Source organism: Equus caballus, chromosome 8, assembly GCF_041296265.1.
Source record: "Equus caballus isolate H_3958 breed thoroughbred chromosome 8, TB-T2T, whole genome shotgun sequence".
Taxonomy (NCBI): domain Eukaryota; kingdom Metazoa; phylum Chordata; class Mammalia; order Perissodactyla; family Equidae; genus Equus; species Equus caballus.
The window spans coordinates 84,571,459-84,590,627 of NC_091691.1; the positions used below are offsets into that span (position 1 = coordinate 84,571,459).

The window sequence follows — 19,169 nt, forward strand, 5'->3', positions numbered from 1 at the left end:
ATTCGGAGGTGCTGCTGGGTCACGTGCTCTGCTCTGGTTGCACTACCCTGAATTTTTAAATTTGCTCTTTTAAAAGAATGCTGTGATTGCAGCCCACCCAGAATCCATGCCAGACTCCTGTGTGTGCGCCTCCCTGCCACAACCTTACTTTTAAACTCTAGACCAGCGACGTCCGATAGGTAGCCACCAGACACACATGGCTCATTGAGATGTGATGTAAGTGTAAAATACACACCTAAGACTTAGTAAAAGAAAAAAGAATGTAAAATAGCTTAATGTTTTTTTTATGTTGGTTACTTGTTGAAATAATATTTTGGCTATATTGGGCTAGATAAAATATATTATTAAAATTACTCGTATCTATTTCTTTTGACTTTTAAAAATATGGCCACCAGAAAATGTAAACTAGATGGCAGATGTGGCTCGAATTATATTTCTCTTGCACAGCGCTGGTCTAGACACCTTGTGCCTTGTGCATCATCTTTGTAGCTGCTTCAGATCCTGCTTGGAAGGAGGTAGGGTATGAAGGAAGGAAGGAAAAAATAAAGCAAGGAAGGGAGAGAGGAAAAGATGGAAAGAGGAAGGGAGGAAAGATATTTTCATCTAGGGAGGCCATGTGGAAAGAACAAACTGGTGTCCGATCTCTGTTCTGCCATACGGTTGGGCCACCTTGGGCAAGTCACCTGAGATTCTCTGAGCTATAATTTCCTCATCAGTAAAACAGAGGTAATAGGTACCCGACAGGAGTGTTATGAGGTTTAGAAATATCTAAAAAGCTCCCAGTACAGTGGCCGAATTGTATGACTTCCTCAGTGAAAAGCAGTATTTTTGCATCAGCAGCATCGTAGTCAGCACATGATAGGTGCTCAAGAAAAGATTTTGAACCCACGGATGTGTGACTGTTTGAGGTGTGGGTGGGGAGGTGGTTGCCCACCCAGTGCAATCTGTTTTAGAGCATCTTAGACCCCGTCTCTGTGTGCCCACCCAGGGCTCTGAACAGAACCCACGTGGAGTCACCTTCTCTCACCCGGCTCTTTCCCACCAGGTTGCAGCCTCTTCACTTGTATTCCGTGTGCCTGTTGGTTGGATTGTTCTCCCTTGTTCCTTGGGGACCTGTCTGGGAAGTGCCCAAGTTCCACCTGGATAACTGCCGGCAAGCATGGTGGACAAATTTGCTGCTGCTAAATAATTTCCTGTCGGTTCAGAATGCGGTGAGTCCCAAGTTGTTGGCTGTGAAAGGGCAGATGGGCGCAGAGGCAGAGTCCCACTTCATGTGGTTTGGAGAACTTTCCAGGGACCAACCCTGAGTCTGAACCCCTTTCTTTGGGTCTATTCTCTGGAGTCATAGTGATGCTGTAGGAAGGTGGGCTGTGGGCCTGGAGTCTAGCCTCTTGTGATGGAGTGCGTACTAGTCTTGGCAGGAGCAGTTGCTTGGAAAAGCAGAAGGAGGAAGCAGGGTGGTGGGCACTGAGGGGTCAACCATCTAAGTGCACATCTTGGACACAGCTGACCCTGCTCCATCACAGTTCCTGCCCATTCCAGTCCATATGGCCCCCAGGGGAAAGGACACTTTCTCCTCCACGCAGAGAGCCTGTCATGGGATGGAACGTTGCACCACCCGCTCACCATAATGAATTCTGCGCAATTTCAAGCCAGACCTGACAGAGTTGGTTGGGAGCAACAAGCTCTATATCCGTCATGGCTTCCCTCAAGCCCTAATGTCCTCACAATGAACTTGGAGTGAATAAAAGTGAAATAGACGTGATTAAATCACATCGCTGATTTTGCGTATGCCTCAGAAGTGCAGCTGAAAAGAGAATCTCTAAAGCGTGCCTAATTCCTGCACATAACCACTTACCAAATAGGCAGCCACCTTCCCTTCGCAGGTGCCCGGCAGCTTTGACAGGGTGTACATCACCGGCTAACTGCCTTCAGGTGGGCTCATGTCTGTGACAGGGTCTGGATGCAGACTGGCTTGAGCCATATGGAGACCAGCCATTCGTCTCTATGAGGTAAAGCCCAGCTTAGATCCTTGAAAGCAGAGGTGTGAGGGCCCTCAAGCCTTGAGTACTCACAAATTTCCCCAACATGAGAACTTCTCTGTAACTGCGACGAGGAAAGCTGTCGCTTCTGTTGGGTCAGTCTGGTCTCCCTTGGACCATGGGGTTTGGGGAGGAGACCAAGGCACCTTTTCCCTCTGAAGCACTGGAGAGAGTTGCCCCCAGGAATTTCCTCACATTAAAGGAGAAATACAGGTAGCCGCCTCATTTCACACAAACATGGACAGACTGTGGGACAGTGTGGCTTCGGCCAGACGATCTCATGTCAATCAAGAGTGGGAACTCTGGGGTTTCCAACAAAATCTCGTCTGGCACTAGGCCTCCCTTCTAAATGAACACATTCTCTCCTCCTGGAGTTGACGGGGGAGGCAAGGCGAGGAGGAGAGAACAACATCGACTCTTGTGGCTCCAACCTCATGTAACATTAATTACTCCTTCTATTCGTGTAACATGAGAGAGTTTAGTTCCCACAACTGTCCTAGGAGATTAGCTATTATTGTCTTTTTTTTTTTTAAAAAAGAGAAAACTTGTTTGAATCTCCAGTTTGTAAAATGGCAGTAATAATACCTACCATCCAGGCTCATTACAAGCACTAGATGAGAGAAGGTATCCGAAATAACTGTGACTCAAAACTCCTTTCTCTTCCCATGGAAATGCCCCCCACCCGCCTACTCAATTCTCCCTCCTGGTCCCAGAAGGCGAGACCATGTGGAGCAGACCCCGTAAGGGAAGGAAAGAAGTAACCTTTGCTCCTCTCGTTTCAGTGCAACGGCTGGACGTGGTACCTCGCCAATGACTTTCAGTTCCATCTCACGACACCAGCGATCATCTTCATCTATGGAAAGTGAGTCTGATTGGGACAAATATTTCTCCCCACGTGGCCTCTTTCACGAAACTTTTAGACAGCGCTCCAGTTATGCGCAGAGCAGATTTCAAAACTTAGGAAATGAGCTTTCAGAAGAGTTCAGACGCTGGGTCTTCCACGTTTACCTTCTTCTCCATTCTCCTCCAATCTACGTCCGACGCAAATCACTATGTGTTTCGGCAGAGTGATAATCAGCGTGTATGTAATGTGTAGTGTTCAGCTTTTTCCACTTAAATGTTCTTATAAACACTTCCACATAGTGACGTGACCTGCATACTTGTCAGCTTTAGAATTTATATGCTGTTTTTATGGCTGGTCTAGATTGTTTCCAATTTTTTATGATTACAAATGGCACCACAATGAATGTCTTTGAACACACGACTTTTCCTTTTAGTTATTTCCTTGGAGACATATTTCCAAGTGGAATTACTAGGTGAAAGGGTAGGAACCGTTTTGTGGTGCCTGTCCCATATTGTGGGGCTACTTTCTGGAAAGAGTGAAGTGATTTACAGCGCCCCGCGCAATACATCAGCGTAGCTGCTTCCCTGAGTTGGATATTCATCACCTTAATTTTTGCTAGTTTTAGAAAAGCTTTAAGGCCTCAATAATTCACAGAGAGACTTATAGTTTGTGGATTATTCACGCCATATTTTAAAAGATTTGTTATTCTTTTTTTGTTAAAATACATGTTCAATTTAAGAAACATTGGACAATATTAGGATGAAGAGAAGGGACTCACTCAAGGAGAGGTGAATTTGCTGTTAACATCTGGTGTTTATCCTTTTTCTGTACAGCTTTTTATACACGAAAGGATTCTGCGTGTCCACTTTAATATCTTTCTTTTAATAGTTTTATGACATAAGCATTTTCCTATATTATTTTATTTTTTAAAGTAAACATAATTTTAATGTCTGCGTAACATTTCATTCCTTAAATGAACTATAGTTTACTTACAGTAAACTTCCCCTACTGTTAAATACTTGGATTATTTCCAGTTTTTGTTTTTATAAATAAGAGCCTGATAAACATTTTCGTGATAATCACTTGCCTCCACCTCTGATATTTCTTTAGAATGCATACCCTTAAGAGGAATTACTGGGTCAAAGGGCATGAATGTCTTTTGGGTTCTTGAAGCATAATGACAAATTGCTTCCCTTAAAAATTGTATCCAGGGGCTGGCCCAGTGGTGCAGCAGTTAAGTTTGCATGCTCCACTTTGGTGGCCCAGGGTTCGCCAGTTCGGATCCTGGGTGTGGACCTACACACTGCTTATCAAGCCATGCGGTGGCAGACGTCCCACATATAAAGTAGAGGAAGATGGGCACGGATGTTAACTCAGGGCCAATCTTCCTCAGCAAAAAAAGAGAAGGATTGGTGGCAGATGTTAGTTCAGGGCTAATCTTCCTCAAAAAAAAAAAAAAAGATTGTATCAATATTCAGTCCTCTGGCTGTCTAATTACACCATTGCCAATATGGAATATTAATAATAAAACAAAACAAAACACAAACCTTGTTGTTTGGTTATGTAAAAAACATTCATTTTCCGCATCTAACTTGTAAGTCTTTGATTACTAGGAAGCAGAGCTGAGTTCCAAATGTGTGTTGCCCAGCTGTTTCCTGGTACCTATTCATGCCCTTTGCAAGGCAGGCATTTAAATCTCAGGCTGGCCCGTGATGTTGCCCATTCTAGCCACATGCAAACATTCAAGAATCCTAGTCAGGGGAAATGCATCCTAATTTTAACAATCTGAAAAATTGAACAATTTAAAAAGAGGCACATCTGCTTTTTTACATTCATATCTTAAACACACAAAGCTTTCTAAATTCAAATGTAAAAGATTTTCTGACTAACCATAAAAAATTTGTTTCACAGCTAACCACTAAGAGGTGGTTTGCTGGTATAGTGAATTTGAGTCAAGACGTGCGTTCAAGTCTTGACTGGTAAATTACTAGCTAGGGCACCCAGGCTAAGTTGCTGGACGCTCATCCTCATTTTTCTTGTCTATAAAGTAGAGATGATAACACTTCACATCAGGGCTGGAGGCAGGAGTGAGGTCATACACATGGGACCTAGCACAGTGCTTGCTCATCAGTGATGTGTGACCATGTGCAACTCAGTCACCTGTCCTTTGAGATTTCAAGTAATTGCCATTGTCCCCAAGCCATGGCAGCCCCTTGCCCCTCCCAGTCTCTGCAGAGATTAGGGGAGGGGCGGCTGGAGAACCCATTGTGAGCTTCTGCTCAGCTAGACCCAGGGGGGTGGCCCTCTTACCATCTCTGCACTGTCCCTGTTCCACAAAGGGTCCCCTTGTCTCTGCAACTAGGCCCCTTCCTTGATTTCCTCTCTGAACACTCTTTCTAGAAGGTATTGGTGTGGAGCAGATTTTAATGAAGGCTTCCAGATTGGAGGTTTTGCATTCCTCTTGCTCAGCCTCGCCCACACACTTCTTGCTTTACATTTCTCAATTCCATCTCCTCCGAAGAGGCTGGGGGGATGTGCAGACCATGAGCAAGTGCCCAGTCTTGTGGGGGAGGGTGAGGGGTGACCGTACACAGACGCACGCTGTGGAAGGCGGGAGGGGTGAGGCCCAGGTTCGCCTCTACCCATTCCCCTGAAACAAAGACATCCTCATCTAATGTCTTCTTTTCTCAGAGGGGGATGTGTGTGTGTGATTTTTTTCTCTCTCTCTTTTTTTTTTTTTGAGGAAGATTAGCCCTGAGCTAACTACTGCCAGTCCTCTTTTTTTTGCTGAGGAAGCCTGGCCCTGAGCTAACATCCGTGCCCATCTTCCTCTACTTTATATGTGGGATGCCTACCACAGCATGGCTTGCCAAGCGGTGCCATGTCCACACCCAGGATCCGAACCGGCGAACCCTGGGCCGCCAAAAAGCAGAATGTGCAAACTTAACTGCTGTACCATTGGGCCGGCCCCTGATTTTTGATAGCATAATAGAGCTGATAAAAACACATGAGATCGACTATGGAAATGGTAAGATCTGAGAATCACATTGCTATTTGTTTGGGGAATCAAGATTTTAAAAAAGCTCTGAACATCCTCTCATCGAAAGATCTACCCTCTATGTCTGCTTTATTTATACTCACATCGCCCCAGGATGAAGCCACTGAGAGCGGTGGGAATCAGGAATTAGTGTGATCTCCTCCCCTCCCCCAACACGGAATCAGGCAAGGAAGCTTGAGAGTAGATAAAGGTGTCTTTGGGTTGCTCAGCAAGCCTCCCACCCTGCACAAGCCTCTTAGACGGAGTGAGCTGATTACCCGGAGCACTCCTGGGTCCCTCATCCCTCCTGCTGCTGGAGCTGAGCAGGAGCTGAGACACGCACAGGCCCCTGGGGCTCCAGTGGGGTGGACTCTCCCTCCCCATAAGGCAGTCAAACCTTAAGAGCTCCCTCAGGGGCGGGGAGCAGCTGGGCCCAGCAGAGCCGGGCTGGCCAGTTCTCCAGGGGACAAGGCCTCGGCTCTGGGATGGGCTATGGCCACTCAAAGGGCCCTGGAGGCCGCGGCAAGTGCCTGCTGGTACAGGAGGGAGAGGTGCGCAGCCTCAGCAGGCCCGGCAGCCCTAGGAGAGGAGGAAAGGCAGCCTCTGCAGGCTTCCTCCAAGGTGGCATTTGCAGCAGGCCTAGGTATTTTTTTTTTTTTTTATTAATGTTATGATAGATTACAACCTTGTGAGATTTCAGTTGTACATTTTTGTTAGTCATGTTGCGGGTACACCACTTCCCCCTCTGTGCCCTCCCCCCACCCCCCCTTTTCCCTGGTAACCACCGATCAGATCTCCTTATCAGTATACTAATTTCCACCTATGAGTGGAGTCATATAGAGTTCGTCTTTCTCTGACTGGCTTATTTCGCTTAACATAGTACCCTCGAGGTCCATCCACGTTGTTGTGAATGGGCCAATTTTGTCTTTTTTTATGGCTGAGTAGTATTCCATTGTGTATATATACCACATCTTCTTTATCCAATCATCAGTTTCTGGGCATGTAGACTGGTTCCACGTCTTGGCTATTGTAAATAATGAGCAGGCCTAGGTATTTAATGAAGAAAGGGCAAGAGAAATCGTGGGGGGAGTCCCCGTCAGGACACTGGGGGCTGACAGAGGCCTTTGAGGCAGCTGCGGTCTTTTCAGACCAGAGGGAGACACTCTGCTATTCCTTCCTCCTCTTGGGCTATATCCCCGAATGGGCCTTTCTGAGCAACCATCACTCTTGAGGGAACAGGGGTGGTGGTCAATGCTTGAAGCTCTGGGCCTTTCCTCAATCCCATTGTTCTGGGAGCAGTTCCCTCAAAGAACCAGGAAATACAACTGCCAACCTGGGCTGGCTGAGGGAACACCTTAGCACAAGGGCGTTTGTCCTGACTAGCAGCTCGGGGGCTCAGGAGGACAAAGGGCTAACAGAAGGGGAGCAGGGGCGTGGCTCACTATCTCCCCGTCTGGTTGTTTTGCTACCTCTGTGTATCAGTTTGCTCATAACAAGGTACTACAGACTGGGGGGCTAAAACAACAGAAACTTATTTCCTCACAGTTCTGGAGGCTGGAGGTCTGAGATCAAGGTGTTGGCAGGGTTGGTTTCTCCTGAGGCCTCTCTCCCTGGCTTGTAGGTGGCCGTCTTCTTCCTGTGTCCCCACATGGTCTTCCCTCTGTGTCTGTCTGTGTCCTAATCTTCTCTTCTTATAAAGACGTTAGTCATATTTCATTAGGGCCCACCACAAGGACTTCATTTCACCCTCATTTTCTCTTTAAGGAGCCTGTCTCCAAATAGTCCCATTCTGATGTTCTGGGGGTTAGAATTTGGGGAGACACAATTGAGCCCACAACAGTCTATGTCGGGAAGCTTTAGGAGTTTTGTCGTAGCGGTGGTTAGCTAGTGGAGACTTGTCTGACTCCTGAGGGGAGGTGCCACAGATTAGCTCTCGTCCCCCAGGTAGTTAAACAAATATTTACTTGAGTGGATGTGGGTTTTTATTGGATGGCCTGACTGGATGGTTTACCACCTACCTAGGACAATGAGTTCTTAGTAGCTCCCCCTCTCTAGACCTGGCTGGGAACCGACTTGAGTGTCCTTGTGACTGAGGAGCCTTGGCCCCAATGTCAGCATCTTTCTTAGAGACTGTCATGGAAGTTGGTTTCAAGCCCTCAGCTAAAAGCCAGCACTGCCCAAAGCTCGTGACTATGCAACTACATTTAGCTTCCAAATGGAGGCAGGCATAGAAGGAAGGGCTTTTTTCCTTCAGAGAACACACTTGCGTAGAACGCCAGTATTCAACGAGGACAGAGCTAGTGGGTTTGGCAAACGGTGTGGTAAATACACAGCATTATTACCGTACCATCCCTGTCCCACTCCTGGTAGACATTACTAATCAATCACAGCACCACTGAGCTAAGACGCCTCCTCCATTCCAAGCATTAACGCTAAACTAGAATTGGCACTCTGGATGAAAATCGTTTGCTCCCTGTATCACTGTGGTGACAACCGAGTGGTATTGCATCCTCATGAAGAACCACAGCAACTTCAAGCAGTGGAATAGGATTGTCAAAGGGCTTATCTGCTTAGGGTTGTGCCTGAGTTTGACATTTCTTCTATACCACCGCAGATCTCTCGGTCCCAACCCTCACAATTCCAAGTAGGTACAACCAGACAGTGCCTCACTCTGATTCTGTGTCCTTAAATCTCACTTCCTGCACCAGGACGTCCAACCTACTGTAGTTTGGACCCCTTCAAGAACCTTCCTGTCCTTAGACATGCATGGTCCCAAAGTATGGAGGAATCAATTTGCGTGGGGTGGCAGTTGACCCATGGGGCATAGAAGACAGTAGGAAGATGCTTCCCTCTTTTATCCCCCAGGACAGTTTTCAGGTGCATTTCATAAGGCTCCACAGAGCATTCTAGAAGAATTGAGCACTGGCCACCTTGATAGCGCATCCTTGTATTGGCTTTCCCTGCTTCTCTGTTCCACCACCCCATCCCTCATTCCTGTCCCCACATGAGCTATCCACACCCAGATATTTGTCTCAGACTCTGCATCTAGGTGGGGGAGGGACCCCTGGATTTTCCTCTTACCCTACCCTCTCCTCTGTGCCTGGAATGGGTGCCTGTGTCCACCCTGTGTCCCCTCCTGCCTGACAAGCATGTCTCTCCTAAATCAACGACATATGTCTGCATAGTGCTTTGTAGGTGACAAGGGACGTTCCCAAGCATGGTCTCATTTTGAGCTGCGCAGTAAACTTCAGGGTGAGGCAAGGATGCCATTACTATCTCTGCTCAGGTCCTGCTCAGGGTCACGCAGCTAGTAAATGGTCAAGTGTCAAGGCTAACCAACTACTCCAACCCCAGCCCAGCTCTCACCCGACTAGGCCACAGCGGCCCCCACCTCAGCCTCTCTCAAAGGTGGGCCGCGCAGGAAGCGCCTCTGATTGCCAAGGTTTCAAGCCTTTCGTGTCCACCAACTTTGCTGTGCAGGAAACTGAAGAGCGCCCCTGTCAATGCCCTCTGTTCTTTGCAGAAGTAAACATGTCCTCATCCTCCTCGGGGCCGTGCTGTTCTTGGCGTCCTTCACTGCCACTGCTCTGCTCACACTGGCTTATGACCTTCCGGTGGCAGCTCCATCAGAAGCAAGGTAACCGCGGTTCCCAGCCTGCCTGGTTCTGCCCCTCGCCTGCCCTCCGGATGGCCAGGACCTCCCAGGGAGGGCAGCTGAATGAATACCAGGCTGTTTGCACTGTGCGCGCCGGCTCGTGGAACAACTGGGTGGGAAGTGCTCCCGCCTGGATGGGAGAGTTGATTGGGCTTGGCACTCTGGTTTCTAAACTTCTGAATCTTTCAACTTGCACTGGGGGAGTCTTCTCGCTGCTGAAACACTTCTCAGAGGAAAGGGGTGCCCCCACGTGGCTGTATTGTATTTCTCCTCCAGTGGCAAACTGCTGCTGGGAACCTTGGACGGAGACCCTGGAAATGGGAGGAAGGTGGGGTTACCGCTTCAAGGTCCCACAGCCGGTAAGTGGCATGGTGTGAGTTGAACCTAGGACCTTACCGCTGTGCTGTTTTGCCTCCCCAGTGAAGTATGGGTAACGATTCTTTCTTGTAACCACCCTGTGTACTACACAGGAAAAACTGACATGACTACCTGCCAATCTATTCTCAATACAGCAGTCAGAGTGATGCCAGTGAAAATCAGATCAGGTCAATCATCTGCTCAAATTCTGCCCATTGCTCTCACAGTGGAAACCCTGTCTGACCTCATCTATCACTACCCTGCTTGCTGACTCTGGACCAGCCACACTGGCCTCCTTACCCCGGCACACCAAGCACGCTCCCTCCTCAGGGCCTCTGCACTTGCTGTTCCCTTACTCTAGAATGCTTGTCCTTTAGAGTCTAGAGCTTGCAGGGCTTGCTCCTTCACTTTCTTCAGATGTCTGTGCAAACATCGCTTTCTCAGAGCAGCCTTTGCTGACCTCCTGATATAAAATAACCCAGAACTATGCCTTGTGCATGTGCTCAATATGTATCTGTGAGCGGATGAAATGAATGAATGAATGACTACACCCCAGGCCTTTTGACCAGGAGAGCATCATGCCTTCCCATCGTGTCATTGGCCGCTGAGGGTAAGGCCAGGTAACCGAGGAGAAGCTCACTCCTGTCGAGCCCAGTGGTGCTTAACTCTGGATGCACATGAGAGCCACCTGGGGAGGCTTGACATCCCACTGATGGTCCAGCAAGCAACGTCTTGGACCAACTGAATCAGAATCCCTGGGGGTGTGGCCCAAGGAACCAAATTTCATAAGAGCTTCTATGAAGAGGTTCACTTCTTTCAGAAAAGGTTTGCTTCTGAGAACCACAGTTTTAGAGTGATCCTGACATACCAGCCACCAGAAACAGCTATTGAAAATGAACACAGTCATCAAATTTCCTTGGGATCCAGGATGGAGGGACCCAAGGGGATTTGGAACTGTAACAAGACAGCTGTGGCCTAAGGCAGGACTGTGCAGTCACTGTCTGTGGATCATCACTAAGGAAGTGAACAAATGTACCCCAAATTTTCCTTTGGATTTGCTGATTGCCCCAATGGACGTCTGAGAGATTCTCTTTTCCATGTCCAGATCAAACATAATCTTTTGTCTTATTTCTTTGTGTTTTTCAGTGAAAATGTGGCTGTGTTATATTTCTTGGAGTACTACTCTAAGCCCTACTGCCGATGTGGGCCATTCCTCGTGGGCCTCTTTCTGAGCATTTTCATGCACCAAAATCGCCAGGCAAACATTCTCAAGACCAAGGTAAGTTTTCCCTGTTGCTCACGGTGAGGGCTGGGACTGCTTAGGACTGGGGTGGCCCACCTGGCCAGGCTCTTCCGAAGCTACAGAGGAGTCAGACTGCTGCGTACCTTATTGTGCTGTGGTGTGTTAGCGATATCTGTTGGTACTGAAGAGTAAGAGGGCCCTTATCTTCTTGCCAGAGCTTGATTCTCTGCTTTCCTTACTGAGCTCCCCTAAGAAAGCTCCAGACCTGGAACCCAGTGGGGTCCCACTCACTGGAACCTTGGTACAGACCCAGGGAAACCACTGATGTGGGGAAACACATCCAGTGAGATTACAATGGCAAGACTCTCTTCTGGAAGGGCTTAGTTACTTGGGTTGGATTTTAAACAGCATAAGCTCTTTGGTTTCTATAGACAAGATTCTTGGTCACATTTGATGCTTCCATCTGGGAATCAGAACATGTGGTGTCTAGAGGGAGAGAAGCTGTTACTTTGCCTTCCGAGCAGGCCTACAGCACACAGCTCTTTCCCTGGCTCCTTTGTGGGCAATCATTCTGGTTCATCATCCAACCTCATTACTTAAGCAGGAAACCTGGGTTCATCTCGGGTGCCTCCTCCTCACTGACCTGTTTTCCCCATCCAATCAGCCACTAAGCCCTGTTGATTGTCTCTCCTACCATCTTCTTACTTAGCTTCTCCAACCGACCTTGTTGTAGCTCTTTTCATCTCTCATGGGGACTTCTTTGCTCCTTGCCTCCAGTCTTGTTGAGCTCAAATCCACCCTCGGGGCAATCTATTGAATATGTTACCTTGGCCTTGGGCTTGGCCTTGGCCTTGAACTGTGCAAAACCTTTTCATGTGGCTTCCATTTACCCACAAGACTTTGAGGGCAGAACATGTGTCTTCCTCACCTCTGAACCCCCAGCACCCAGTTCTGAAATCCTGACTCACTGAAGGCACTCCATAAATGAATGAATGAAGGATAATTTTCTTCTCAATGGAAGAAGGGCCAGGAATTTCCTTGCGCTATTAGGGTACAGTGCTGGCCCCAAATCCCCTCTGCTAGGCCCTACCTTGGTTTGCCTAGGTCTTGTGGGTACCTCACCTAGACGTTCCAGAGAAGAGGCCTTGGTCCCTGGAGAATCTTGTGTTGCTCATGGCAGGAACAGGAGCTGGGGCTTACTTGGAAGGAATGGATGTGCAGGAGCTATGTGACTTTTTCTGTAGGTTGGCGTTATGAAGTTCCCCTGAAAACGCACAGCTCAGTTGTAGATTTAGTGGCAACAGAGTGCCTTATAGAGGTGCTTCAGTGTAGTCCGGGTTGCGTGGGTGCCCAGGGAGAAGATGGATGCCAGCAAAGGGGAAAACTTAAGATGAAGATGGAGCATTTGGGAATCACCCTGAGGGCTGGGTCAGGACCAGGGAGCAAGGAGCTGGAACTCAAGTCAAGCTGAGCTGGAGAAATGATAAAGAAAGGATGGGCAGACCAAATGCAAACCTTTAGAAGCCAGAAAATAAGGAAGAGTCTAAGCTGGAGGCAGCTGGGGCATATGCCACATGTTAGGAATGAGATAGGCAGTGTGCAGTATGAGTAAAGGAGTAAAGGACATCCTAGGCTAAAAGAGGGGGCTCAAGGAGAACATCTGAGGAAATACCTTTTCTCCCCTGTAACCAGAACCTAGAGCAGAAACCTCAGACTCAAGGAGGGGAGAGCTTCTCTTTAGAGACAAGATGGTGGAATGATAAGATGCTAGTTCGGTTCAACATAGGTGTCATTGAGAACTGGAACGGAGAAGCAAGAGAGATCTTTGGAAGATAGGTCTGGGTCTCAAAAGGTCAAGTAAGGTGACGTAAGATCTAAAATCTTGAACTGAGCCCAGTAAGAGAATTTAACTCATGAGGCTGTTCTTTGAGCTGGAAACGTCTCCATTCTCCCATTCCTGCCACCATTTTATGACCCTGGTGACTAGGTACAGCCCAGGTAGGTGCTATGGACCAGGGGCCCTCATATTTTTGGGAGGGGGGGGCAGAACCAGTCAAGGAGCCTCATTTGGATAAGGAACAGAATGGGAGGTTAGGAGTAGTGGGAGTGGGTTAGGGCATTACCTTTTGTTTTAACTTTCATTTAAAAATGATTCGCGATTCATCACAAGTGACAAAAATAGTACAGGAAGTCTTGTGTACCCTTGACCCAGGTTCCCCCACTGGTAACATATTACGTCATTATGGTACATTATCACAACCAAGAAACTGACATTGGCACAATCCATAGACCTTAGGTCCACAGTTTTATGTGCGCTCATTTGTGTGTGTATATAGTTTTGTGTGTAGATTTGTGTAACCACCATCATAATCAAGGTACAGAACTCCCCCGTCACTACAAAGATTCCCCTGTGCCACATCTTTACGGTCACACACCCCGTCTCCCCCATCCCACACAACTCTAATCCCTCATAACCACTAATCTGAACCTTCCATTTTAGTCAAATTTGGGCTCCCATTCAGGTTTACAAATAGACACCTAAAGGGACAGTAATAACATACAAGTAAGTCAGTGTAAAAGGGAGTAAATACCATTGGCCAAAACAGCCTTGACCTCTTCTTTCCTTTTCCCATAGGTGCAGGCTCTGCTGGGGTGGATTTGCTCCCTGTCAACCCTGTTCGCAGTGGTCGCTCTGGCGTACGCAGTGGACGACACCTCGGCCACCTCTTCAGCTGCCACCGCTGCCTACCAGGCACTCCACCGGACCCTGTGGGCGGCAGCTGTGGGCTGGGTCGTGTTTGCTTGTCAGGAAGGCTATGGAGGTACGATGCTCGAGCGCTCACCCACTGGTCCGTTAAAGGCGACAAATGGGAAAACACAGTGTACACAGAGGGGCTTTTATTTTCTGATGAATGACTGATATTGACTCAAAAACATCAATTTGTCTACGTCCTTGGGGGAAACACCCACATATTCTGTTTTCGATTTTTACACTGGCTTCTGTATAAATGCATGCTCCGAAAGAAAGATACACAGCCTCTCCAATGAAGCTAGTTTGGAAGTTGGAAGAGAACTCAGACAGGATTCTCGTGTAGTGAGAAAAAAATCCCAGTGGCGGGGACAAGAGTTCTGGGCACCCCCACCCTGGGCCTCGGTTTCTTCATCTGAGGGTGGAGGTTGAGTAGTTGCCAAATCCCCTTAGAAAACTTCTGTTGCGCCCCGACTTCAATGTGCAGGGAGTCAAGCAGAAAAAGGTCTTAAATGGAAAGAAAGTGGTCTTCTCCAGATTAGAAACATCTATCCAAGTCACCTGACTTTTTTCCTTTCTTCTCTATATTTGGTATGAGGTAAGAACTGGGTGCTTGAGGTGTCAACAAATGACAGGAGAAAAGCTGGCAGGAATCATCCAGAAAGGTTCTGGCCCACACTGCCCAGAGGCCCTGAAGTGATGAAACCAGCCAAGTGGGGGCCTGACCATTTTACATCCTAGGGAAGCAATGAGGATAAGCTTAAACTCTGGCCTGTGAACCCAAAGCAAAGGGGGTTGGAAGTCACCATTTAAGGAGGAAAATAACAAAGTGATCATCACAACTTATGCTGACTGAGCACGTGCTCATGCCAGGCCCCATGGAGAATTTCACTCGTCTGACCCCAGGTAACCTGGCCACACCCCTGTAGGCAGAGTGATACTTAGCTCTGTTTCTCAAAGAGAAAAACGGTGGCTGGAGATAAAGTAACGTGTGAAGGTCTCAGCTGGGTAGTGATGGGGCGAGAAGGTGAACCCAGGACCAGGTTCAAAGCTGAAAGCCTGCGCTCCTCGCTTCTGTGCAATAGAACCTCCCAGATGTTTGATTATTCAAATTGTTCTGGAATTGTATGGTCTATAATGATGAGGGATTTGTCCTTTAATATTTTAATTTTAAAAGCATTCCGTTACATGGAGAAATGATGTTAAAGAGAAAATGGGCTGCATTCTCTCTGACTGATATACGTGGATGTATGGGCAGCTAGATCACATGACCACACCCTAACCTCGCTCCCACCTGGTGACAATGACCCTGAGCTGTCGATAGAGCCTCAGAACATAAACGACTATTCCCCGCACCTGGCACAGGCCGCCTATGATGCGGTGGCAAACATGATGGTATTCCTGCCTAATACCTGCCACCTGGTTATTTGAGGTTGTCTAGGTTGTGGGGCCTTAAATGCAATCACATGTATCCTTATAAGAGAGGGGCGGAGGGAGATTTGACTCCACACAGAGGAGACAGCGGTATGAAGACAGAGCAGAGAGAGATTTAAAAATGCTGGCATTGATTGGAGTGATGTGGCCACAAACCAAGGGATGCTGAAAGCTACCAGAAGCTAACAAGGAATGGGTTTTCCCCTAGAGCCACGAGAGAGAATGTGATCGTGCCAACACCTTGATTTCAGCCACTGATTCTGATTTTGGACTTCCGGTCTCCAGAATGATGAGAGAATCAATTTCTTTTGTTTCAAGCACCATGTAGGTGCAACTTCTTAGAGCAGCCATAGGAAAGGAATCCAGAGCCATGTTAAGTAAGTACATTTATAATATAATATCAGATGCAGATAAATACAGTGAATAAAAATAAAGCAGTGATCCGAGGGTAACTGGAGTAGGTGTGAATTTGCAAATAGGGGGTACAAAAGCATTCCAGGCAGAGGGAAGGCTAAGGTCTCTAGACCTGGAATGAGCTTAGTGGGTGGGAGGAGTAGCAAGAAGACCAGTGAGAGAGGAATCAAGGATCAAGGGGGAAGAGAGAGAGGAATCAAGGGCATGGGGAAGAATTTGATTTTATTCTAAATGCTGTGTAACATAATCTGATTTTGACTTTACAAGATTACTCTGGATGTTGCATGGGGACTGTAGGGCAGCAAGAGTGAGTGCAGAGAAACCAAGAGATCCGTTTGGAAGATGCCATCGAGGTCCACGGAGGAGATGGAGGATTTGATAAGGTGTTAGCCGAGGAGGTGGTGAGGAATGATCTGATTTGAGATACGTTTTTAAGATAGATTGACAGGACTCTGTGGGGTGGGAGAAAAAGAAAGGAGTATGGGACGGTGCCAAAGATTTTGTCCTGAGCAACTGAGCGAACAATGATACACTACTGAGATGATACACTACTTGAGACGAGGCTGGGCGATGGAGAAACAGAAATTTTTTCTTTTTGTTTTTTTGTGGTTTAAAACAATAGAAATTGATTCTGTCATTTCTGGAGGCTAGAAATCCACAATCAAGGTGTTAGCAAGGTCCTTCTAGAAGCTCTGACGGGGAATCTGTTCTGTCCTCTTTCCTAGCTCCCGGAGGCTTCTGGAAGCCTTGACATCCCTTGGTTGGTAGGTGCATCACTCCAGTTTCTGCCTCCATCTTCACATGGCCCTCTCCTCTGTGTCTCTGTCTTCTTTTCTATCTCTTATAAGGACACTTGTCTTTGGATTTATGGCCCACCCTAATCCAGGATGGCCTCATCTTGAGTTCTTTCCCTTAATTACATCTGCAAAGACTTTTATTCCAAATAATTACTCCACATTCTGAGGTTCCAGCTGCACATGTCTTTTGGGAGATCAGTATTCAGCCCACTACAGATAGCAGTAAGTCCTATTCAGAGAGGGATTTCTCATTGTATTTAATTTTAATTAATTTAAAGTAAATAGCCACAGTAGCTAGGTGCTATCATATAGGACAGTGCAGTTCTAGAAGATACACCAAGTTACAGAATATTTGTCCTGAATGGGACCTAGAAGTTGATCAAACGCAATTCCCTCAATAACAGATGAAGAAGCTGAGCCCTCGATGTTAACTGCCTCATCCCAAGGCAGGCTGCTTGTGTGGCTGCGTCTTGAACCAGATCCCAGGCTAGTGAAAGGACTTCACACTTTGTTTTATATGTGGACGATTTTGTGCTCAGGGGTTGAAACCACACTAAGGAAGTAAACTGACTGTAAATTCCACATTAGCACCTCTTAGTTTTTCATCTATAATGGTGTTTTTGGGCACAGTCTCTCGAAAAGTATAATGAATGAAGACCTTCTTAAAAGAAGTTCACAGACTTAGGTAGAGCATACAGAGGAATTGGTGATGACCCAGTGTCTTCACACCCTCAGAGAGGGGCTTGGGGCTCCATGAATCAGTGCCTGTTCCCTCCAGGTCTGGTAAACCAGCTGCTTTCTTGCAATATCTGGAGTTTCCTGGCCAGCATCAGTTACGCTTGCTACCTGGTGCACCCCATCATCATCATCCTCTACAACGGACTTCAGGAAATGCTTATTCACTACACCGACACCAACATGGTGAGTCAGCCCCCAGCTCTCCGCTCTGGGGTCGCCCCACACTTTGTTCTTTTCTGGAACAATGAAGCAACCTACTGGCTTTGTTAGAAGCCTGGGGAGTTTTTTGGAAAATTAAGAGCCTATTCTTTGTTCTATTTGAGGGAGGGCTTCAGCAAAGGATGATATCTTTATTTTATTTTTAATGTTTAGTTTAATGTTAGTTTAATGTTTATCTTACAGATCCATTTCGTAAAGCCAGGATGGTACATTTTAAGATCTAAACACAATAGGAGTCTTGTAGTAAGATTCTGTCCACTCTGCCCCTCTTTCTCTCCAGTTCTATCTTTTCTCTGGACACTGTTTGCTGACTTTCATCGCTGGGCTGGCCCTGACGCTGTTCATTGAGAAACCATCTCAGGAACTGAAGGGGTGCCTTCTGGGATCGACACCTGTGGGGCCATGAATGGTCAGGTAAAGCCCGGAAGAATGGATGGCCCCTTGTTGGTGGTGATGAGCCAAAGCTGGGGTGGCCTCGTGTAGGTAACAAACACTTGTGTTCCTCAAAAGGGGTGAATCTGATTCTGTGAATGTTTAAGATGGACAAGTTCTCTGTGTTTAGTATATAAAAGAGTCCTGAGTGTTTACTATAAAAAAGAGTTCTGTGATAATCTTTTTAGTAGCATAATAATGACCCTCTGATGTACCTTTTTAGAAAAAAAATCTGGATATTTTCGGTCTTATCCTGTATTTATTTTCTATATTAATGATCATAGGAAAACATCAAATGTAGTGAATTTAATGTAATTTGGGTTACAATGTTCATTTTCCTCGTTAAAATCACAGTATGTAGTTTTCCATATCATAATTGTTTCTGTGTTATTATGATACCTTTGTAGATTGGTAATTGTGTCTTGGACCCTCAGGGTGGTAAGACCCACTAGGGAGCACACTTCATGGGTTTGTCATTACAAGCCTTCTAAACATCATCTTTTCGACGATGTGGTCCCTGTTATAGTTTGAATTGTAGCCCACCAAAAGATATGAAGTCCTAATCCCACTAGTATCTTGGGATGTGACCTTATTTGGTGATAGGGTCTTTACAGAGGTAATCAAGTTGAAATGTTGGGGGTTTGTGTGTGGCCCTAATCCAATATGACTGTGTCCTTATAAAAAGGGGAAATCTGGCCACAGAGACAGATATGCACAGAGGGAAGACACACAGGGAGAAGACGGCCATCTACAAGCCTAAGAATACCAAGGATTGCCGGTAAACAGCAGAAGCTAGAAGAAGCAAGGAAGGATTCTCCCCAAGAGCCTCAGAGAGAGCACGGCCCTGCTGACAGCTTGATTTAGGACTTCTAGCCTCCAGAGCAGTGAGGTGACACGCTTCTGTTGTTTCGAGCCAGCCAGTTGTGGTTCTTTGTTATTGCAGCCCCGGCAAACTAAAATAGTCCCTCAACCAAAACTCCCAACGGAGAAGGAAGAGACCCTCGCGAGTGGCTTCACTCCCGACTCCTTCAGTTTCCAGCAGTGAGGCCTAGCGATGGGGAGAGATTTGCAAGGCCAAATGGAGAATCTGGATGTCCAGGTTCTCAGGCTTGTGCTCCTTCCTGGGAGTGTAATTTCATGTTAACCATCCCCACCTAGACGTAAGCATATGTCTAACATGCTTATAATGACGCTCTATGAACTTAATA

General features: G+C 46.9%; 1 protein-coding gene across 1 annotated transcript in view; it reads left to right on the forward strand.

Annotated features, from left to right (window-relative positions):
* Positions 1 to 18,206, forward strand: part of OACYL (O-acyltransferase like) — a 61,928-nt gene extending 43,722 nt beyond the window's left edge. The window contains exons 9-15 of the mRNA NM_001433606.1: positions 1,046 to 1,211; positions 2,825 to 2,904; positions 9,447 to 9,560; positions 11,082 to 11,214; positions 13,814 to 14,000; positions 17,351 to 17,493; positions 17,810 to 18,206. Of these exons, the coding sequence (NP_001420535.1) occupies positions 1,046 to 1,211; positions 2,825 to 2,904; positions 9,447 to 9,560; positions 11,082 to 11,214; positions 13,814 to 14,000; positions 17,351 to 17,493; positions 17,810 to 17,935 (949 nt within the window). The 3' untranslated portion in view covers positions 17,936 to 18,206. The remainder of the gene's footprint in view (positions 1 to 1,045; positions 1,212 to 2,824; positions 2,905 to 9,446; positions 9,561 to 11,081; positions 11,215 to 13,813; positions 14,001 to 17,350; positions 17,494 to 17,809) is intronic.
* Positions 18,207 to 19,169: the final 963 nt, after the last annotated feature.